At 35.5% G+C, this 24,492-nt stretch overlaps 1 protein-coding gene across 1 annotated transcript in view; it reads right to left on the reverse strand.

The window, feature by feature from the left end:
• Positions 1-24,492, reverse strand: part of EXOC2 (exocyst complex component 2) — a 105,284-nt gene that overhangs the window by 30,431 nt on the left and 50,361 nt on the right. The window contains exons 13-22 of the mRNA XM_026039754.1: positions 22,637-22,705; positions 22,144-22,301; positions 19,919-20,040; positions 16,823-16,884; positions 13,139-13,219; positions 12,387-12,446; positions 11,472-11,533; positions 10,638-10,704; positions 8,598-8,714; positions 4,701-4,842 (exon numbers count right to left, since the gene is read on the reverse strand). Of these exons, the coding sequence (XP_025895539.1) occupies positions 4,701-4,842; positions 8,598-8,714; positions 10,638-10,704; positions 11,472-11,533; positions 12,387-12,446; positions 13,139-13,219; positions 16,823-16,884; positions 19,919-20,040; positions 22,144-22,301; positions 22,637-22,705 (940 nt within the window). The remainder of the gene's footprint in view (positions 1-4,700; positions 4,843-8,597; positions 8,715-10,637; positions 10,705-11,471; positions 11,534-12,386; positions 12,447-13,138; positions 13,220-16,822; positions 16,885-19,918; positions 20,041-22,143; positions 22,302-22,636; positions 22,706-24,492) is intronic.

A 24,492-nucleotide genomic window follows, 5' to 3' on the forward strand; every position in this document is an offset into this window, starting at 1 on the left:
GTAAAAAAAAATGTAAAATAGATTTCATTGTTGTGGCACGTTAAAATTGAAATCCTTGCTGTAAAGGCTCAAAAGCCAACTTAACCATTCAAGTAAACGTCATTTATTAACAATAAATCTATACGTAAATCAGACTGCCTTCAAACACCAGCAGCGAGTCACACCTTAGATCAAAATAAAAGGGCAAACGTATAATTACGTTGTGCACAAGTTCTTAATGACATTCAAAACTTCCATATTGAAAGAAGTACGTATGTCGAAAAACTAAGCAATAAAAGCTTTACCACATGGGCTAAATGAAAATTTGCACAATGCAAACACCTTGCCCTCCCTTATATTTAAAACTGTAACAAAAACCACATGTATAAGTATATAATAATCCTTATAATAGGACAGCTGCCTAAATGAGCAGGGCACATGCCTTTTCTGCACGAACAGAAGTATGGTACCAAACCTTAATATTTTATGACATTCAAGTCTTGTTCAAAAGACAGACTTGATTTTATTCTAATTTCTTCTTCAAAACTGATCATTTAATATAGTACTTCTCAATCACCTATTTTCCCATCAGTAAGAGGAGTTGAGGAAGTGCTGCCCCCAGTACTTAAAAGACCACAAGGGCATCAGTGATACAAAGTACAGCYAGTCGAGGTGCTTGGATAAGATTTTTCTGAATATTCTGCATATTATAAGACTTAGGATAGTGAAATTAAATATGAACATTAAAACTGATAGGATTCAAAGCAGGCAATTTAGGAATGAAGACAAATAAATGCTCAATGAACAGCTAACACTTGACATAAAAAAACAATGCAGGGGGGACAATTTTGCCTTCATTTTTATTCTTTCCTCCAGTTTATGTCTCATACTTTTCAAAATCTGTAACTGCAAAGCATAGATTTTTACTCGTAACRGCATGGTTTACTATAAGACCCATTTTATCTCCAAAACAGGCTCTGTTTTGTGAAGGAAATGGAGTGATGCTTTGTGAGGGGAAAAAGAAATTAAACAGAATGGAAACAGAAAATCTGCATTTGTGTATATCCTGCTCAACAGCAGGATTGGTGGCTATATATATATATATATATGTATATCTTCTGTACACAACTTTCATAGACTTGATTCTAAAATAGAAAAAAAATATTGATGGCAAAGCATTTAGGTCACAGCTATGTTCCTCAATCGTACTATCAATCTTACATAGTGCTGCAGGTAGTGTTACACTGTTACTTATTATATTTTACATTTTACATTTACACACAAATATATACATGAAAACCTAAGCAAATATATATGTGTATGTGTGTGAGTGTGTGTGTGTGTGTGTGTGTGTGTGAGTGTGTGTGTGTGTGTGTATGTATGTATAAAACCTCCTGTGAGCTGTGCAAAGAAAGCAGTTGTCAGCAACACGAAAAGTCTGCCATCCCCAGAGGGTGAATGGGACTTTGCTAAAGTCGTTGACAAACCCTTGCCGGAAGCGGAACTCTGAGGGATTTTGTTGGATTCTAATTCAACCTCTGGAAAGTTTAATGATCTAGTGAGCACCAGCTCTCCCTCTATTTCTACCTAAAGTCTATCTCTTTTTTTCATATTACCTTCCAGTTGCGTCCTTTGTGAATTATACTTCTAAATCTCATCCTGTCCTAATTTACCTTTCATCCTTGCTCAACCAATCCTGGATTCCCACTTGGTCCCGCCTTGGCTCCTTGCCAAGTCTACCTGATCTCCAGTCTACCACAAACTTTCAGTTCCACTCTGTTCCTTCTCTTCTAACTTCCTTAAATTCTGCTTATATTTTTATTCCTCCCCATGAAGAATTACAGCTACCCAAAAGCATTATATTCCTGATAATCTAGATCTGGTATTACCTGTGTTTTCTTCAAACTTCCAATTACTTCATTCTGCTGGGAAACAGCAGGGGGAGCATCAAGAACAGGAAAGTCTATTGGCCAGTGCCCGACCTCACACAACACAACTGTTCAGAACAGCCAGGTTTGAAGCTCTGGGCTGGGTAGCACTACACAATAGTGAGAAAATTCCTAGTAGAATTCCTAACCAATTCCTGAGTAGTAACATACATTATAATTTTTCCAAACTATCCGTTRCAAAGGATACATCCATGACATCAACGTGACCCCACTCCACTCAAGTTCTCAAGTTTAAKATGGACAGCTTGAAAATATCAGACTATATGAAATTATTTACGTTTTGTCCTTTAAATATGGGTAAGTCAGTATGTTTTCGGTCAGCCTTCTTTTTTGAAGTAAGTGTTACTGCCAGAATTTCACTTTTTAGGACCACCAGCACTATTTGAAAGCTAATGTGGAAACAACAAAAACTTCAGCTTGTTATAGCTTGGCAATCAGAAGCATTTTCTGTTAAGAAACACCATTACCTCACTACAAAATATTGTATATCATTGATATGAGGAACATATCAATGAGGAACAAAAAGGAGGACTAAATGCTTTGCCTTGCCAAAGCCATAAAGCTTTCTTTTTTTTTTTTTTTTTTTGACTCCTATTTTGGAATCAAGGTTACTCAAGATCTACACCAAGGAAAAGGCTCAGATCAAATCTTTAGTTTTCGCAGTCATAAAGGTTTCTGAAGAGCAGGTATTAATTTCCACTGGACAAATATTTCTCACCAAATCATCAGCTTCATCTTTCCGACAGCTCCTGGTAGCTTATCGACATGCCTAACATGGTGTAACCCCTTACTGGTCATCTATATGTTATTATAATCTAATAAAGACTACACTTTCCATGCTTGGAGATGAGTTGGAATGAAGACCTTTGTTTAAAGAAAAAAAGGAAACATCATATACTGTCGCAGCATCTTTGACTGCATCTTTTAGATTAAGGGCGTTATTTTCTCAACAATGTTCTGTACAATTTAATTTTGTTTGTAAATTATTTTATTGGCAAAATAATAATAACATGCTTGCTGAACTTTTTTTTTCTTATTGAATACTGGATAAAATTAAATTCTCATACACTATGAAGTGTTTTTCTTTTTTAGCCCTTTTCAAAAATGAAGTTCATTATCTCCAAGAAGGAGATATTTTTTTTTTTTACCAGTCACGTACTAATTTTATATTTCAGAGCTCCAGATATTTTCAGGATGAACTAATCTTTGCTGAAAGCAAACAAACCCAATGTACTCGAAGTCACACTTTCTGTGCTCATAGTAACTCTGCTACATTTGACAGGAGTTATCCAATAAAAGGACAGTTTACCATGGTAGACAGAAAAGGAGGGGTGACTTTATGTCCTTTAACACCTCTAGCTTGTGGATAAACCAGAAAGCTTTTTATTACTTTAAACTGACACCTGTTGGTAAACAGTATGATAGGTTTGGATAGGTTTAGGAATTCTGAAGTTCACCAGTTTCACTTTGAATTTTGTCTAAAAGATACAGAGTCAGCTCATAAAACCAACAACAAAATGGACAACAAGCAAAGTAAGGTATGTCCCTAATAGAAAGTAGAAATAGAAATAATAAATAGAAATAAWAGCATCTTTGGAAAGGCAAAGATACTACAGGAGAATCCTATAGAGATTGCGAGCCTTGTAAGAAGATGCCTGGGTACTAAATCAAGACTGAACACGATGCAACAATTTTTTTTTCCCTCTATCCTCTTGTTAGCTGGCAGGAATATAACCAGGCCAGATGTCAACATACTACAAACATAGTGAGAAATTATGTCAATTTTTATATATATAGCATTTATATGAATTACATTAAGATTACATAGAAAGTGTGTTAGTGCATATATATTCCAAGCACAAAAGTAGGAAAAAAGACAGAAAATAGAGTTTTCTCAAACATAATAAATCCTAAGGATCCAAGAGTAAGCACTGGAGTTCTTGATTCAAATTACACATTTGTGTTTCTTGAAACAACTTCTAACAAATTTTTGAGTACTGCAGAATTTCTACTAACTTTGCCATATCCAACTCTATGAACTTAACAACAGACCTAGAAAGTACAAAGTGTCATGCCAAACACCAATTTATTGAAATGAGTATAGAATCACTTTCAAAAATCCAAGGACTATACTCAAAATATAAGTGATTTACCAGTATTAGTTTTAGGTATGATGAATTATATGTTCAAGAGACCTCGAAGTTAAGAATGTGCACACTATTAATCTTCTGAAAAATCAGTTTTGTTTATACTAAGCACCTTTAAAATGGAGGTTCTTACAGCAACTAGATAATGACTAAACATTCTGAATACTTTATAATTGCCCTTTCTTTGATGGTTTAACATTAGTTGCTGAACTACTGCTATAATGCATATTTTCTCATAATTTTACCTTTTCAGAACTGTAATTACATCTATTATAAAAGTGGCCAGATTCTTCGGAAGAAAAAAATCGAAACAATCTCAATGAATTTCAKAAGAAAATAGCAAAGATGTCTTTCATAATTCTTCCTATTATATATAAGCAACGAAGCAAAATAATCACAAAAAACAAGCATTAAAGAGATTATCAATGATAAAGGCTGCTATAATCATCTGGGGTATTTGAAAAATGATTTAGGAATTAAGTAAAATCACTGAGAAAGAMTTTATAATAAGAACTGTCACAAGTTAAAAACACAGACTAGAAAAAAGTTTTTAATTGTACAGTATATTTTAACTCCTATCAATCACCACTAAAATAGTTTGAGAGTTTAATAAGCAGATGTTTACCTGCTGGAACAAGACAATCTTTCCAATCAAAATATCCTGCATAAATGCCAGGTTCTAATGACCCGACTATAGGATCTGCTTTGGCTTCAATGTACATTTCAAAAAGTCTTTGGTCCAGTTCTTTTAAGGATTCCATGCTAACCTAAAAGAAAATCCAAAGAAAAAACAGAATATATAGAATATTAATTATATGAATTACATCATATACTCAAATCCAGTTTGCTTTCTTTGATTTTCAGAAAACAATGACAATTACTTAAACATTCAATGTATGATTAACATATACAAATATGTAGGCATTTCTATATTATCACTCCATGATAACCAAGATTCTTTTTCTGGCTCTGGTCAAGTACAGGTATTTTATGGGAAGGTGCAAGCAATGACCAAGTAGGCACATGCTTCTATAATTGCCTAAAGGCAACATTTTTTTTTGCCTGTCAGGAATTATTGATCATGCACCAAATAACAACTGAATTTTGGCAGTATTTTAAATATGGTTATGCCCATAATGATTTTGTCATGAAACACAATGGTTTACTGATAATGTAATGGTCAGGCAAGATTTAATGGTAAATAATTATAATCCACCAACTCTAATAATGCAGTTGATCATTTTCTTTTCTACTCTTGAAAATACAGAGATTTATTCAACTGCCTCTGATTCCTGAAACTGTCAAAGTGAATTTCCCCACACTCCTCTAAGTCCTCTCTGTACAACAGAAGCAGAAACTACAGGTCAYGAACAGCTGCAATATTTTTCTGTCTATTTAACAGACCTCAAAGTGATTTTAAGTACTTCGCAAAACTTGAGYAACCTGAAAACCAGAGGAAATGTGAACATTGTTATGATTGCATCTTAACTTGAAATTTTGTACAGTTTTCTTTTATTAAACATATGTTGCTAACCTTTGTTATTATAGCTTCTAAAGCAATTTCAAGACACAACACACATCAAAAAAATGTTCAAGTAAAAAGTCAGTATCTTATTACTGCTTTGAATTTGAAATGCAAATTGAACATACTGAAAATGTCAARTAATTTCTGGTAAAATATATTTATGTTTATGAATAAGAGTGTACAAGATTGCCAAGTAAAGTTTTTAAACTGTTGCTCATTTTTTCTCAATCAATAGGAAGAAAACAAATATATAAGGCTGCAAAATCTCAAGAAGGAATAGTGGCTTCCTTCTTGAAAAGGTAGTCTTCTAGACCAAATGTAAAGTTCAGAAGAAGAAAGGAAGAAGAGAATACCCATTTCTTATCACTGCTTTCTCTGACAGAGAGATACAACGTTTAATTCTACAAGCCACAGAGGAAGAGATGCATCTTATTCATTACTTATGCTCTCTTTTAGCATGCCTATATTGCTCACTGAAGACAATACTGCAATTCTTGGGTAAAAAATAGACAGAAAGGCATTTTAGAAGGAAAATGCACTCGCATTTCCAAGGAAAGTTGAGATATTGTTGTAGAAAGATCAAAAAAATACGATGGTGAGAGAAACAAGAAACACTAAAATATCCATGATTTTCTACCTGATGAACCTTCTCTGACTTGTCAAAGATGTATCTATGTCTCAAAGAGGGGATGATTTTCATGAGGCACTGGAAATTTGTCTTTCTCTCCTGTCCACCTCACAAAACGCTAATATCACATTAGAAAATGAAGGACACAATCAAAAATGTACAAAAATCTTGTGAAATTCTCATTTTTCGTTACACAGAACCATGGAAAAGTAACATGGTTGGATTTCAAGAAATTAAATTCATTTTCTTAGGATTAGGTGGGATAACTATCCTTAGACCATTCCTGTTTCAGGTTGGAGCTTGTGGACAAATATAAGAAGTTCCATTGGGAACTCCTGCATGGTTTGAGAAATACCTATGAAAACACAGCTCCAACCAGCCTGAACATTTTTTTCTTTTAAATTAATCAGTCCTCCCTTCCACTTTTGTATTTATTCAATACAAAAGATTATCCACATAGTCAGTAAAGTTTTCTTACATGTTTCCAGTTTCACACACATATATGCAATGGCAGATAACATTGTTTTTCAGCTGTTGGAAAAATCACAAGGAAGAATGAAAAATTCATCTGAATCTTCATTTGAGCCTAGGACTGGGGAGGGTGATAGGGGAAAATATGTCCTCAACAGCATCCATTATTTATTTCTATCCATTTTCCTGACTCACCTTTCACTTAAGGTGATTAAATACTAGAGRAAAAAAACCCAAAACCCAAAAAACTAACAAAATAAACAAAAAAATGTATTTMATTGTAATCTGTAACCTTTCTGCTGTGAACTTCTCTGTAATCACGGCAGGCCATTTTTGCATTAAAGCCATTTTGAGTCTTTATTTTAGCAGCAGCTCTGCATGTCAACRTCTGTCTAATCTGAACATTAGAACTTTGGAGAAAATTTTATCCAGAAGCTTAGAAAATAACCTAGAATAAATATTATGGGATATCTGCATTTTTCTACTTGTTAACTGACTAAAGAAATTCATGCTAAAAAGTTTTATTAAGGGAATTCCAAAAAAAAAGAAAGAAAAGATTAAAAAGAGCAAGGTAGAAATTAAATATAATTATTAATCCTAATATAACTAAGAAGTGCCATAATTTGGTGGGTTTTATATTACAAAATATGTAGACTAAATATTTGGGCATGTTAAGGAAAAAAAAATCTGATAAATGACTTAATTAAGAAACTTACAGAAATTTGTGTGATAGGAAAAGCAATGAAACGATTGTTCTCACCTTTGGACTCGCCTTCATTTTACCTCCCAAGCCTTACGTTTACCTCTGTGAATTCTATTCTCCCTTAAAATTAAGAAAGGGTTCAAAGATGGCCATCCTCAGATGACTGTCTAGCTATCCTCCCAGCTGGAATCACTGATAGCTACCATATAGACAACGTTGGATCAGTCAGTTTTCAAAGGGTTAAAATAGAGTTGAGACAGTCACAAATCACTATGCAACTTTAACATTTGAGTTTTGTCATTTCTAAACCTACCAGACTTTTAAAGGCAATTATGTTGATGTTGCTGTGCAAGACATTGTGCTTTATACATAACGGATGTCTCCTTTGCTTATAAAAGCAACATTTGCTTTTATAGGCAATGCACTAACTGTACCTAAACCAGCTCAGCTCTTCCCTGCACAGCAGCAAAGAATGTTGATAGCCAGAATAATTCTGTATGTTGTACTAAAATGCACATCATATCAACTCCACTTGAACGCTATTCCAAACTACTTTAGCCACAGAAATTCAAGCAGCATTGATGAAGAATGATACTCAGGATGTACTATAAAGTAGAAATATCAATTTGGAGTAAAATACTTATTCTATCCCGGAAGAACCTACACTTCTAAACAACAAATGTTTCTGAAAACAAACTGACTTTTGATCCTACGGATTAAGTCACAACATTTCTCATCAAAAATGAATAATCTTTACAAAAAGGAAGGAAAATGAGACAGCTACTGCCGCCCACTTTGACATTTTCATCTTTAAAAAAAAAGAAAATCTGGTGTATGAACAAGAGCTATCAGTAATATAGATTGCTAGATGAAATAATTTATCAAGTATATTTTTTAGATAATGATCTTTTATTCTTTGCATTAAGAAAACACAGTGACATTAAACAGCTTTACTTAGAAATCTGATAAGCCTTGCTGGTGAGCACCCAAATCCCGAGTAAGAGGTCACATTTTCTGCAGTAGCTGTTCAGGCCATGTGGGAGCACACCCAGCCGTATCATCACTGTGTCCTTCAACTGATGGCTGSAATCCCACTCGTTTGTACAGGGCTCACTCAAGAGTCATTCTGGCTGTTTAAGTAAAACAAACAGTTTCATTCAAGAAACGATACTTTTATTTCAGTGTTCTCACTCACTTGAGTTATTTTTTCAACTCCTTGAAATCCATGTTTCTCAAAATGTTCGGCTATGTTTAGGAAAGTGTGACGTTCCAGATAGCGGCAATTGCTGAGTGCAATTAAAAGCCTTTGTTCCTAAAAATATGTTTTAAAAGAAGAAAAAGTATAATGATTACAAAAAAAATCTGAACAGCCAATACCAAAAGCATGCCAATTTTATTGACAGGGTGGCAGGCAAGGGACAGGGGGCAGCTGTATGATATATATGCTTATAAACAACCTAGAGTTTACAAATATTTCTGTCAAGAAAATTCTAAGAACTGAGCAAACATCAGCTATAATGATCTGTGTTTTTTTCTTAYGAGATGTGGAGTATTCACTGGAATATCTATGACTAATATAGAATCATGGTTAAGAAACCATGTCTTAACCTGTCTACAAAAGTAAGGTTTGGGCAGTTTTCCAGGAAGATCTGACTTTTACTTTGTTTCTAGAAATATGCTAAAAAAAATGACCATCATAAAACAAAAGCAAATATTGACTTCACTTTCTTTTATAACTGGCTAGAACAACGGAAGCTAAACAGGTATTTCACAGCACATTTTGGAGTTGAGATTCCAGAACGGGCTTTCCCTGAGCTTGGTGCAACAAGGTGCACCAAGTTTGGAAACTGGAGACAAACAAACAAATAAAATGACAGAACTATTCAAACTACAGTCTTAATTTTAATACTGAGTTTCTGTTACACTTTGCATGAACTATTTAGATTGTTCTTCCCTTTCCTTCCTCAAATCGGGAAAACTTTCATTTTTTTTAATCTCTAAAGGCAGTTCAGGATCAACTATAGAAAATACCTTGAATATAGAATTATTTGGCAATGAAATAATAATCACTGTGGAGATCTGCTTAGGAATAATGTTGTTTTCACACAGAAAAATGTCTTTGAGTAACTTGGTATTCCAGTAAAATGACTGGATGAGTAGTATAAAGTTATGCAGTTGCCTACTATTTTAAAATATTATTAAATGGTATACAGAGTGTTTGAAGAATAAGCTTCTCAAAAGTAAACTGAAAAATCTTACATGTTATTTACAAGTATGCAGAGTATAAAGTGCTCTGTCATTTACAKGAGAAAATTATTATGACAATGTGGAAACTAAATATTGTGTAACTGATTTTTTTTAATTAAAAAAAGTTAACACCTTCATCACATCTAAAGGTATAACAGCCGGAAGAAGTTACTTTGTGAACAACTGATAAAGTTCATGTGTTGCAAGAACAAAATTACATAAGGCATAAACCATTATAATCTGAAACTCCTAAAGTTAGTCTAATTTTGCAATCTTTGATTATTTAGTGCAGTAGAAACCCTAACTGCTTTTGTAAATGTGACCAAGTTGGGTTTCTGACAAGATTTAAATTCCATATAAAGTAACCACACAAGAGGTTCTCACTATATTTCTTGCAGAGAACAAGTTATTTTTTTCCATCAGTTGTTGAGTAGGAAGAAAGTCCATGAACCACTGTTTATCAATTAAAGGGATAAAAATACTAAGAACCATTTTTTGATTTTGTAAATACTACTTTAAAAATGCAGATAATTTCTATCAGTAAAGTGAGTTTTAGGAGAAAAATACATTACACTGAATCTATTTTCATGTATTTTAAAAAATAAATAATAATCAGGTCAGTTAAAACTTAAGTGATACATGAAAAGCTGAATTCTCATATGTTTGAAAATCAGTGCAATTTTCCTGAACTCACTTGTGCTATTTCAGTTTCTGCGAGGGAGCTGGTTTCAAAGAAATGTTTTCATTAGTTACTTTAAGATAGTATAGTAATATATCATAAAAAAACAATGCTTTTTAAAATAGCTTTATTATCAAGTCTTCTGTGTTTGTATTTGCTCAATGTATCTAGGAAATATCTCTGCAATAGAGAACTGATATCTTAAAAAACGCAAAACAAAAAGACTCAATACTTCATTGAAACAAGGACCACATTCCTGGAACTTTGAGAAGTTTCACATGAGCTTTTAAAAACAGAAGCCAAACTTACTGAAGAAAGACTTGAGTCTTCATGAATGCTTCCAAACAAATCCGGAGATGAAACATCAACTGAAAGACTAGGAACATTGTTTTAAAAGTGAGTAGTACAGTAATTTTGATTATATGATGCATAGTAGAATCAAATTGGTAAACAGTTGGTATAGAAGATTGGAATCTTGTTTCTTTGTTTTACTCCAGGTAACTAAGTAGCARTTTGCTTATTTTTTCATAGCTCTACATAAAGCCATCCGGTGCTTTGTGCACAACAATTCTACTTTAAGTGCAGACCTTCCTTTCTCAAAGTATTTTCAGCCTATCTTATTTCTATGGTTTGCTGCAGATTCTGATCCATTTTATACAGGTAAACAGAAAATAAAAGTGGCTATAGGGAACARTTAATTTGCCTTATTTTGCCACTGGAACCTAGCTAAACTTCTAAGATTTTATCATAACTAAAGACAGAACCAGTCAAAACAAAACGGGAGTAAAGCAGAAAGCGCTCCCTCATGAACAGACATTGCTTCGTGACAAGGAAAAGTCACCCCGTGTAAGCTAATGCCCAAACCAGCATACCTACTTCAAAACAGTACTACAACTCCCACCACTGAACACAATGTAGTAATTAATACTATATTGCATTATTTTGTACAGTATTTATTACATGATGTCACTCATTTAATTTTGCATAAAAGCATGGACTCATAGTTTGAGGCATCACTAGCCAGAAGCAAAACTATTCCTAAGAAACATTTAATATAAAAAGAAAAATCCCCRCCATAAAAAAAAAAGACACTGACACTCACAATTTCCAAATACTGCCATTGTCTCGCATTATTTTACTTACTGTGCTGTATCAATATCACCATCAGGTTTTGTGCTCAGTTGTTCCAAACAGTCTATAAAAACCTAAGAAACAATAAAACAAGTTCTAAATTTTCTGCAAGTTCTTTCCACAAAAATCTCAAGTTCACTTTAATTACAGTCAACAGAAGCAGAATGAGCATCATCATCTTTCATTCCCTTAGAGCAATGAAAACTGCTACAGAATACATTGGTAGAGTTTTTTTGAGACATTACGTTTCGTGAGAGTTTTTGAGAATCTCCAATGAAGAGAATACATTTTAGTTATGCCTTTGAATAGATGCTTTAAATACTAAATGTATTTGTTTTACTAGTCTCCATTTATATGGTGCAAAAATTATCATATAATACCAAATGTTTTTTGGTATTATCTTTCATTGTGCTAAGTGATCTAGGGCTAAATTATGTTATGATCATCTGCAGATTTGCAAAGAACTGATCATTAATAAATTTCAAGTGATTAATCAAAACAGAGAGCCAACACCCTATAAGCACTACTAAAACCCATTTAATATTTTGGAACATGAGTTTTTATTTCAATTTTTAAACAAACATCAGTTTCTAATAAAAAAAGATAAAGGCCAGATGAAAATTGCCATCTCTCCCTTCACTACAGTGAATCAATGTTACTTTCTTCAGTCCAGCACATGTCCCTAAATCACAATGACTCCAGATCAGTCATATTCCTTAACATGTGATTTATCCACCTCTGACAATTTGATACTAATAGATGTAGTCAGCAGGTAGGCATGCTTTCAGAGTTGAATGTTCTCAGTATCCACGGGTGTCCTGGAGGAACAACGTACTGTGATCACCCATGGCTGCCCACTGGGAAACACACGTTTTTTATTGCTTGCTTGTGTTCACAGTTGTGTTCACTTTCAAATGCTCAAATTACCTGCATGATCCCAATGCTCAGCTGACACACATCTTCCTGTGTTTTCTGTTGCTGGAAAACCTGAAGATGCAAGTATATTATTTCAGTGGAACAGCTTCACAGTTGGAAACGAGCCCTACTACAGGATAATGGAATTCCAGCAGAAGCCCCCAGAGAGTTCAAATGTATCTGCAGACTGACARTAAGGACTCACTAGGAAGTACACACAACAAATTCTTTTGAAAAAATATTAATGAAGAAACTGGATAAGCTAGTTATAAGAAGTAAAAATAAGGAAGGAGCAATACTCATAGATAGGGGTTCAGGAGACTTTGGAAGAATGTTCATCTTCCTTCCATTGTGAATCCAGAAAGAAAAGGTGTCACAGTCAGCATCTCAAGGTACTAAGAGGAGAGAGGCCACCAAACCCGCTCATTTAAAATAAAGTTTACAGAAGTAAAAATGTTCTGCAAGTAGTCTGGATATGCCATTTAGTTAAGACTGGCTCCTGAGAATAGTTAAATTTTCTAGTAAAGTAACATTTAATGCTATTAGAAAATTGTATTAGTAGCATTTTCCTATAACAAGAGCTGCCCCATACACATATGACTCCCTCTCAAGCAAATGATACACAAACATAATTCTGGTAGCTAGCAGCACAGAAAAGAGAACACAGAAAGGAATTCTGTATGATTCTATGAAAGGTTTTGTTCTGAAAACCAGTAATAATTTATAAAGAAACAAAGAAAATAAAAGTATAAAACAATACTTACGCTGGCCTCTCCAGGCTTGCAATCCAGCACAGTTTTAAGAKATTGTAGGGAATAGACAATGCACTGTTCAAACTGAGATGGCTGAAAGAAAACAACTTTTTAGCTCCCAGATGGACACAGCATGTAAAACGCATGCTATAAAGCAAACATAAAAATTCCCATCACACATAGTGAGCTATTTATTTTCAACATCACAAATAATGAAAAATATGATTCATATACTACAAGAGAAAATCCCTCTGTAATGATGCATTTTCACACTTAAGTACTAAGGAATTACAACAGATCAATGCACATTTTTCTCTCAGAGACTTCTTCTTTGAACGGCCTCTTCTAAAAGTGCTGTGAATATTTTTTATAGTTTGTCTGTGATGGCACCTATAAACAATTACGTTATAGATACTTGTGACAGAGCCTCTTAATCTAAATCGGGATATTATTTCACACTTGGTATCAGAAAACTGTGCATTTTATTTCAGCATGAGGCTTTTAAGAAAAGCAAAAAGAAATTGCTCTCATGTGCTGGAAAAGCATCACTGTTCTGGGGGGCTTTATTTTATCTTCAAGGCACAAACCTAAAGTACCAATGTCTTGATGCATGCACCAATTTCACTATGAAAGTGCAAAAGAGTTCACAGCATTAGCCTCATTAGTCATTTTTTCCTTGCCTTCCTCTCTTCCCTGTTAAGTCAACACTTTATTCTGAGACTGTTGGTATTAGGCAGGAAGCTGCTGAACAGGGCATCGTGAAACACAGAGGCGTCACCGTTCCAGGAAAAAGGCTCATCATTCTACTGGATTTGGGTCAGACGGATGGACAAAAAGCTTATAAGTCCTTCTAGATGTCAACCTGGTTCAGATCCAGAAGGTAGTTTGGGCATATGCTGTTTGAATGTCATTCATCTGAAGCTAAGGAAAAACTTAGACTTCTGTACATGCTGGGGTGGAGTTGGTGCACATGATGGATACCAGCAGGACAACCTGAAAATTCTGAATAAAACCTACTATGGCAGTCCCTAAATATTACTTTTAGGATTGGGTTAAATGAAGAAACATTAAAGTGCTGTTCCTTCTATTTTTGCTTTCACATAATAAAGCACACTTCAGGAGAAGGAAGGAGTTCAGACACATTTGACTTTGGATATTAGGAATCACAAGAAAGACTGTTTGGTGTCTTAGCGTATCAGTTACCTGCAATACCAAGGCTAAGCAGGTTAGCTGCCAATATTTTCTGAACATCTTAAAATACAGTTTCTAGTCTAAAATGGCTCCAAAGGGACTCCCTTGGTGACGACAACACCCCGCTCAAAAGGAGCCATCTACCAGAAACACTGTACACAAGGAATTCATGGGTATTTTCTAAATACACACGAGGTGGTTAAGCATCTTTCTTCAAAGACAGGTCTGCTGCATCAAAAGCATAAAGAAACAGCAGCTTTCTTGGCAGACCTCCCCTTCCCCGCTTTCATTTTGCCAAGAAAAAAAGTGAAAAACAGAAAGGTTAAGGGGCTTGCCCAAGTCAGTGGTAACTGAGACTAATACTGCAAGTTAGGAATCTGGTTATAATATTCTAATTGCCCAGCAATGGTCCTTCTTGCAACATGTATATTGCGACTGCTTCCTGCCCTTCTACTCAGCTTCAGAAATATATTTACAGTGGCAAATAAGAAAAAATAGAAAAAAAAGGACAGGTTTGTGAAGCATTCTCTAAGAAACTAAACACAAAGTTAAGCTCCCTCCCACAGGCCCTCTCTGCTTTCGCAGATTATTTTTTAGTCACACCTACTTACTGCTTGTGTTTTAGCCATTACTCATTACTGTTTATTTCCAGAAAGCATCTCACTAGTTTATGTGAATTTGGTTTCAAGTCATTTGTTGTTTGTGTGTAGGAAATCTCCTAAATTAGTTGCTTTTCAGTTCAATTTCTCATTATAACAGTTAAGTGACCTATTTATTCAGCTACAGACCAATTCCATGGTAGTGTGCCTACTAAGTTAGGAAGCCTTTAGATGTTAAGTGAACTTGTGACCTTAAAAACAAACTGTTTACTTCAGTAAACTATCCCTAAAATAAGATGCTTAACCAGAAGCTACTGCTGTTTATCACCAAAATCTTATAAAGATTTSCAATAGTTATTCTGAAACATTTAAACAACCACACTAAAGCAGAAAGCCTTGGTGCATATCTTTATGTCCATATTTAATTAGTCTTTCAATATGTGACTGAAATCCATGAAACTTAGCTAGGTTAAAAAGTCTTTGTCTATTTTTGTCTAGTACTTCATCTACTTTTTGTATAATATATTTTAGATCTGGTAATTTATCATTATTCTTTATCAGAATACTTCTTCATTGGAAGATACTTATTTCCTGTGAAGGTGCCAGAGCCCYGGCACAGGCTGCCCAGGGGGGCTGCAGAGTCTCCTGCTCTGGAGATCTTCCAAACCCACCTGGATGCCGCCCTGTGCCCCGTGCTCTGGGTGTCCCTGCTGGAGCAGGGGGGTTGGACTAGGTGATCTCTGGAGGTCCCTTCCAACCTCAACCATTCTGTGGTTCTGTGATCTGTGATCATGRACTGAAATACACTGCATGAATTTTGATTGAAGAAACAATGATTATCACAAATACAGKCTTCACTCTAGAAGATCACTTAAAAATCTTTCTGCTATTTAGAATTTGTTTGTTTAAACTTATTTAAGAAAAATAAAAAGGTTTGATAAAGTGAGGGTTATTGAGATTTTTTTTATCATATATGAAATGCATGAAAATAACCTATCATATAAAAAGCAATTTCTAAAACATCTTTTTTATTCTGTTAGTGCTCGCTATTGGTTTCAGGCAGTTTTAGAAATAATGATCAGTCTCCCTGGCCTACAAACCATASAGCTTCTAATTTTCATATATTTTGGTCCTAAGTTATACTCATAGAAACCAGAGCTCATTAAGGAGTTTTTCAAAGCGAACTTTGCATGTACAGAGTATGCATATAGAGTATGTACCATCAGTGTGAAGAGAAATACAGACACCACTTGAGAGGTGAAGTGGCAAAGTCTCCAGGTGAATGGGACCTGGTTAGACTGAAGAGAATTTTACAGTTCTGTCAGAGCCATTTCCCAAGTAAAACAGTGTTGCCTTTGAAAGACAAGAGAATATGCATCTCAAAGAACAAAATCTAAAGTTTCCTGTGTTTGTTTCCTGATCATGCCATCTGTGGAAGTAAAACCTTAGTAGGATATGAGCTTTCAATTTACTCATAGCATGTCATTACTGCTTATCTACCTCAAAATAACATTCCTTATGATCACCCTAGCACAATTAAGGACTTATTTTATCATTAACTTTTTTCATTTTAGAAAAGGTCACTATATAGTAAAGTCACTGCGAGGTAATTTTAAAATGACTTCAGGCATAACAGTTTAAAAAGTACAAATAAAAATCTTGAAAGAGGAATAAAGAAAAATAACTGCATTTGCTCATTTGGAGATGGGACCTATAACAATAGTACTAAGTAAACAAAAAAATGTATCTTGTTACATTTTCACCATATTTTAATACAGATGCAGTCATCTTTAAAAAGACATATAGATTAAGTGCAAAATAATGCAAGTTTTTGTAAAACATATAAAAATGATTTGTAAAACTTGTGAGACTTGTGAGTGCCTCTAAGACATGTAAGGATACCCACCAAAGATGTCAAACCTTCATTGTCAACAACCCAGTCTTCCTTTTCAGCTAATCTCTTTATATCTGTGTGAGAGAATGAGAGAGAGTGAAAAAGCGAGAGAAGAGTGAGAGAAGTGGGGGAGGAACAGAAGGACAGAGGAGGAGGGAGAGACAAGGGAGACAGAGAAATAGAGAAAAGGCAGAGARAGAAAGAGAGAGAGAAAAGGCAGAGAGAGAGAAAAGAGAGAGAGATTAGTTTATTTTCAATATTAAAAACTCCTTGAACTTGAAAAGATTAACCGCAGAGAGAGCCCGGGACTGCAATGACAAGGCATACGAGGAAACGACACAAAAAGCTTCAAAGTTTTCGTCCTTAAATGACTAAGAGCCAAAGAGCTGTGTGTCAGGCAGCGGCTTCTCTTAGCGGAGCGCCGCGGAGCCAGGCCTGCACGCAGCTCACTCCCATTGGAAAGCGCCAGCTTGAAGGAATACGGTCTCTTTTAGGGAAGTCACTAGTTAGTGTAGCTCTTAATTAAGCACCAAAATACACGTCTACCTTTTTATCAAGAAAAAAAACCCACAGCATATAATTAGTATTTTTTATCTCTAAAGAGGCTTGGAAGGTGCACTCAGAGCCAAGGATCCTTGGTGCTAGACTGTCCTCCCTGAAGTACATGAAGGCAGGGACTGCCTTGACCTGGAAGCTTAAACAGAGGATGAAAGACAAGGGTAAGGGTGAAGCACTTATCAAAGACAGAAACACGGTACCTAACTCTGGATTTCAGAATATCCTCAGTTACCCTTGAAGGTTGTCATTCTGCACTGGAAACATTATTTATTTATTTCTATTTTAGAAGCTGCTGTYGTGGTGTATGAGCACACGTCCAACGCACTCCTCTGCTCTACAGGAGGTTCCAACTCGCTGAGCTCACCTAAGCACTTCAGGAAGCTGGAGCTGAGGCAGGATGTGAATCGAAGCTCGTGCTCTTTAACAAAGCTCCTCTGTGGACACACTTATTTGCAGAATCACTTGTTTTGGCTAAACTACTTCTAAACAGAAGCGTGATGTCCGTGCATAGTTCCCAGGGGCCTGACATACAGTTTATCATACACAAAATTGTCATCAGAACTGTATGCACTTGAAATGTATGTGCTGTATGTTCTTGAAATTCCCTTTTAAATAAGAAATAATTCAGGGAATTAACACTGCTCCCCCAAGCTCATGAAAAGATGCATACTGAAAGGTGTTTTCACTGCTCTTGATACTTCAAGGAGCTAAATTAAGATTCGTTTGGTTAAGATGGTAAATCCTGCAGTTCTACATCCCATATAAGTACAGTTTTGCTGGGGATAAAAGGCATTAAAGAGGTTGCACGGAACAACTATTCTGCTCATCTTCTTTTTCAGTACATTTCTTATTCAACTGATATTTTTTGTGAGGCTTTGGATTACACTGGTCAGCCTTTAAACGCTTTTGTTGCCATTCTTCTTAATTCTCTGAATTAGCACAGACACACAAGCAACATAGTACATTTCTTCCTCATAGGTCAGTGTTCACCAAATTCCAGTCAAGCAAATTCACGTAAAGCCGCTGCCTAATCTGGCGTTCACATAATTTGGCTTTCATGACCTTTCTGACCAGCGATGAGACGCGAGGGGGAAAGAACATCGATAGCTTCTCAGAGGCAGCCCGAGCAGACAGTGTTTATCAGAACACAGAAAACCCGGCGCGTGGGCAGATGTGGCCTATTTAAGCAGCCAGCGGGAGAGAGCTCTATGAAAAACTGTCACTGATGTGAATGCCTCCACCAGCTCATAATGCACAGTAAGAGGAGGCTGAACTCGGTATCAGCAGTCTACGCCACTCCTAGTTTGGAGAGGTCATAGAGGGAGATTCAAGTGCAGGAGGAACCTCTTTCTGAATAATATATTACAGGTTATCATCGCCATTTAGTTAGTTCCATGAAAATATCCAATAACTGCTCTCTCCCTAGCTCCCTGAAAGTAACAGTTTCTTCAAGGACCCAGTTGATACTGCCCAGAAAACAAATCTAAACACATTCAGCTTATGCAATTTAGCTTTAACTGGTGAAGAACAAATAAGACCTGCAGATAAATACACACAGTGCAGCAATATGGAGTGACAAGCACTATATAGGCACACACCTTCTCTTTTCATTAATGCTATGGCCATTACACAAAACTGAAGAGGGAAGAAGCAGCTAAGGAAGATTGTTATAAATGACATTTAGTTTGAYACATCAGACTTCAACATAATTACAAATCATATGCAACAAAGATTGGCCTACATGATTTATAGAGGTCTCTTCCAACCTCAACCCTTCTGTGATCCTCTGATTAAAAATTATACTAAAATTACACTGAAAGATCCCCCAAGGAATTGTTCACATAGAATAAACAAGAAACAYATGAGTTGACAGCTAGGTTCTACAGGGATTAGAATGGCCTGACATTATTTAATATTTGGTTAACAGGTGAAGTTTTGACACATCCCTGGGATGTTGAAATATTGGCTAATGAAAGTACTGGCTCCAGCAAAAAAGTGCATAGCTGGAAATTTAATCTGCAGATATGTAAATATTAAAAAAAAGGCATAATATTTGAATGGTTGGGGTAACTGGCTTCTGAGGAGGGAACTCAAAGACTAACAGGGTGCATTAGTGAACAAGTCTGCCTTGATTTTAGAGATGTGTTTAATTCTCATCTCATTCAAGTTCAAGYTTGGGGGCAGAATAATATAGTAAATAGCAAAAAGGAAGCATGGCCTCTGTTATACACAAGATTGCATTAGATTTAGTGAATATGTTATTGGCCTTGAAAATCTAAGTATTTATAGCAAAAGCYGTATAACAATAGCAAGTTTGGAGACTAAGTCATTAGTAGAAATTCCTGGGAAAACCACAACTAAAATATTAGATGGACTTTTTGTCCTTTTTTTTTCCAATTTATAGAAGAACCCAAAAAAAGATAAATCAGCTGCATTTTAAAACTGTATCAACCCAGAGAACACATATTTAACTACCATATCCAACAGATTAAGGGAAGACTCAAAATCCAAGTGCCATTAGAACAGCAAACGTAAGGACCCTTCTCTTACCTTCAGCTGTATGTTGTAAGGTCACTATAATGCAACGCACACGGAGGTCCAAAATAAGATCCTGGATGATCTGAAGCATATCATTGGGTATCTCAAGGGCAGTAAGAGACTCAGAGCTAAGTCTGAAAAACAACAACAAAATGAAGGTAAAGTGTAAATCTGCATGCCAATTTTTTTTTTGGCTCTCATATGGCAGAATGGAAATACTTTTATATTTTTTCATGCAGGAATCGTAACACAGTCATTGCTTACAAGGAATAGCATCAAATGAAACAGCTAATTGCATTGCAACTCAGCAGTGTTGTAACTCTAAAAAAATGTTTTCTGGATCCCAAGAGCTGTCTGCTAAGCTCTACTACTGAATTAATAGATTATCTAAATCTGTGTGATCTCAGTCAGCCAAGAAACACGATACGACGCAAGGAGCAGCCACCTGTGAATAGTTTAAGTGATTTCACTCTGCATAACAGTTCTTTATTTAAGAGTTGATTTCTTTTTTCCCAAGGGAGCATTTGCCTGTCACAACCTTCAGACCTTTATTTTCTAATATCATTAATTATATTAGAAATGATTGCCCAAAATACATTGCCCTTTTATCCCTACAATGAAGCAAAGGTCTTGCAAACAACATGTTCACTTTATTACTTACTATTGCTCTAATTTATCCTCTAGTGTTTACCCATTTTGCACAGTGACAGTGTGGTATAAGTTTAAATGCAACTCCATTTAAAGCTGTGTCATAACAATAAGACCAAAGTTATCACATATCTTAGCAAAAAAATATGTTTTTTTATGCCATATGTATATGACTCATGAGAACAGTCTACTGTCTTTGTCAGTGGGAGTCCCAGGAATTTATCAGCTTGTCAAAGAATGCCAGGGCTTGAAAAGTTGAGCTCTATCATCTGCAGACCTTGTCCTCACAATTCCATCCCCAAACAAGGTCTCCAGGGCCTCCTTTCCAGATTGCCCCTCTTTTTCTCTACTTTTGACTACTTTGCATTCATAGCTCATTCCTGCAAAGGGCCAGCAAAGGCTTCAGTGACAAYGTGAGGTGGCCAAAGAGACTGCAAKGAAAAGAGAAATGACCCAGCCCCCAGTTCTGGCATTTATCACCTGAGCAGTAGCTGTAAGACAAGCAGGAAACTTCTGGAAAAGAGTCTTGATATATGAAGATCCTATTACCTAAACCTGGCTCATACCTTGGATGGCAGGATTCTAGAGCAGAGCTAACATTCAAAGAATCTGTTAAAGTTGCAAGCCAACACTACACTTGTGTAATTTACAATTTAGAATACRATGTGTTAGAATTTTGTAATCTGCATGAAATTGGATTGTTTTTCATAAAAGGGCAATACTGATGTCAAACCATTTTCCCTTTGCCCTTGACAGCTTTTCAACAGATAACATCCATCCCTTCCTAATCCGGAATTTTCATATAACTCAGCTAAAGAAAATATTTCAGTGTGACTTTCTTCTTCTGAATGGTTCACATTCAGTTAATGCAACTGACAAGTCTGCRGGAAAATGTTAAGGTGCCACTGCCAGCTCCATTTGCCATAGACATTCTCCGCACATGACCCTGCCCCTTTCTCTCTGCACTCTGTGCTTTCAAACCTGCAGATAAATCATATCCAGGCATTACTGTTACTATATAATTTTTGAAATATATTGACAGTATTTACATCCTCAATATACAAATGGAAGACATTTACTACAAGATTTTGCAATTAATGATGTCCATATTACTATGTTAACGAACAAAATGGCATAATTATAAGCAGATTGACATTATAAGCAGGAATATAAATAAGACAACTGCCAGATAAACTACAATTCAAGAAAGATCTACTGCAGAGATAGGAAGATGCTTAGTAAATAAAGCAGACAATTGCAATGCTGACCGCTAAATTCTACCCTACAGATTCAAATCCCCTCTCTCTCACGCAATGCCAGACAAATCATATATTCAAACTCTTTCCTGAGAGGCTTCCTGGAAAAAAAAGATCATTACGTAGCAAACATACAACACGAAACACTGTGATTTAAACTTGCACACAGAATCCTAAATCTGCCAGAAGCTATTTTTTTCTGAGACTATTTTTGAAAGCGTTAATCAGGTTTACTAAAAGGTTTTTAAATGCAATAATGAAGACAATTTGACTTTAAGCATACACATTCCAGGAGCAGCACCATGCTTTGGGTAGATAAAAAGCCCCATTTACCTTACAGTCTGGATAACATGTGTTAACCACTGGCCGGAAAGTTCAGCTTTCATCTCCCAGCCACCATACTGTCTTGATTCTCCTTCTCTGAGACTAAATGGAAGCAAAGCTCCACGGATAAGTTTTACCAACGAGTGCATCACTTCCTGAATCATTTTCTGCAACAGAACAATGGAGAAAAAAAAATAAGGAAAAGTAAAAGCTGTCTGAATATGCTTGARCGACTGTGTACTTGCTATACACAAAAGATGGGGCACAGCATGAGAGAAAGAGTAGGGGAGAGGATAGACGGGCAGACAATGGTCTCTGCAAGAGAGCTACCACTTACAGAAGGCTGTGGATTTGTCCTGGCAGAGCTGAAAAATAATTCTGAGAAAAGTCCCATAACTTGGGGTATCCAGCATGGAACAGACAATTTCTGAAATCTGATCTTCAAATTGGAAATCTATGAAGGACCACTGAAAAAAAACAAGTTTTTTACCTCAGAGCTTACCTTGAAATCGTTTTGTCTTTGCCTAGCATTTTTCTTCGATCTTTCCATTTGGCCAGATTTTTCAGCAGTCTTGTGAAAATGAGAAAATTGAAAAGTGTAAGTATCTCATAACCACTGTTGAAAATAATTCTGAAAAAGGGGTTTCAAAGTGAAGAAGTGAAAACGGATCACTCAGTTTAAGATGTACTTAAAAAATAAAAACAATAAACTCCCCTAAAAGACTATTAACACATGACATTTCAACAAGCAAAGCCAATATACAGCAACAAACATCATGTATAGCCGGTCAATCTTCTAATGTTTAATCCTGGGGAAAAATAATCCTTTAAGATAAAGTATAGCATAACAGTAGTATATTAGCAAACATTAGGAACTTGGTGTAGTCAAAGTATTCTCATTAGAATGTTAATGAGATCTAAACTGTACAATTCAACCAGGCATCAAGTTTATATGAAGGAACTATCATACTGTCAGCATGGAAGCTGCCTGGAGAAGGACATTGACATCAAATGAAAGACATGCCTTGGAATGAGGGCAACTGCAGCTATAGCAGGTAGGTGGGAGAGTTGCTTGTCTTTTTTTTTTTTTTTTTTTTTTAATTTTTCAGCATTTTGCTGAAAATTCTCTTTAAATAATTCAATTAACTGCAAAAGAGATGGCAAATTAATCAGCATCTTGATGGACAGTTCTCATTTTTGCAAACTGAGGAACGTGAGTAAACTTTGCATAAGGCAGTTACAGTTGACGAAAAACATGGTTTGACTAAGAGCCTTCCTGTTTGTACTTCTAACCTTCTGTGGAGTCTACTGAGAACACAAAGCAAGTTATAACGAACAAGTATTTAAAATACCAGGTTACGTGTAGAAGTAGAATTTTACAGTTAGAGTATTTCCTAATTTTATGTATGTACAGCAACATCTACTGGACAAAAGGGGCAACAGCATAACTGTAGTTAAATACATRTTCCTCAAAGAAAACTAGTATATTTTCAAGTCATTAACTAAATGTCGTAGTTTTCCAATTCCCTATGCAGCTRACACATTTTGCTTTTTGTTTTTTTTAAGGAAAAAATAATCATTTCTAGTCAGCGTAAATTAAAGGAAAAAATAAAACTACAGCTGCATAACAGTTTTGGAAATTATATAGCAATGAAACTGCCAGTTGTACTTTAAAGCTCTGCATAGCACAGTTTCAGGCAAGGAAAACAGTTCTTGAGAATTACTCCTGTGTCCAATATCCACTTCTCTCTTTAACACCATAAAAAATAAAAAAGGTTGTATTCCTTTAAATCTAAGGTATCATCTTAAATTTCATACTGCTTTAAGGCTGTATTAAAGAACAACAAAAAGTACAAAGATCTTTGATATCCTTTTTCTCTCTCTCTCTCTCTCTCTCTCTCTCTCTCTGTGGTGGTTTCGTTGAAGACCAGTCTTAAACCTTTCCTGCACAGACAGACCAAAACTATTTTGTGGTAAGACCAACGGTTACTATTCGCATATGCTACTTCACCTAGAGTGATTCAAAGAACTAAACTTTTTAAACTGTTGGAAATATCACGTAAATCTTTAACTGACAATATTTCAAGCCAGACAGCTAACCTTTCAGCAGTAGAAAGAAAAGCCCCAGAAAACAATTAACCCTACAACCTGAGCAAGACAAAATAAATACAGGTKATTATTTATAACTGGGGATTTTTTTTCTGCTTTGTTTTTGATTCAAGTCCTCAAGACATTTGAAGTTAACTGAAAYGACCCAGTATGTCATTTTCACAGGACTTTTCCCATAAAACAGTAGCAATTGTTTTGCTTCCAGAATGGCAACAAATCGAAAGAAAATAATTAAAAGGAATTTCCTAA

The sequence above is a fragment of the Nothoprocta perdicaria genome, unplaced genomic scaffold (genome assembly GCF_003342845.1).
Source record: "Nothoprocta perdicaria isolate Ctin4 unplaced genomic scaffold, notPer1 scaffold_24, whole genome shotgun sequence".
In the NCBI taxonomy this organism is placed as follows: Eukaryota; Metazoa; Chordata; class Aves; order Tinamiformes; family Tinamidae; genus Nothoprocta; species Nothoprocta perdicaria.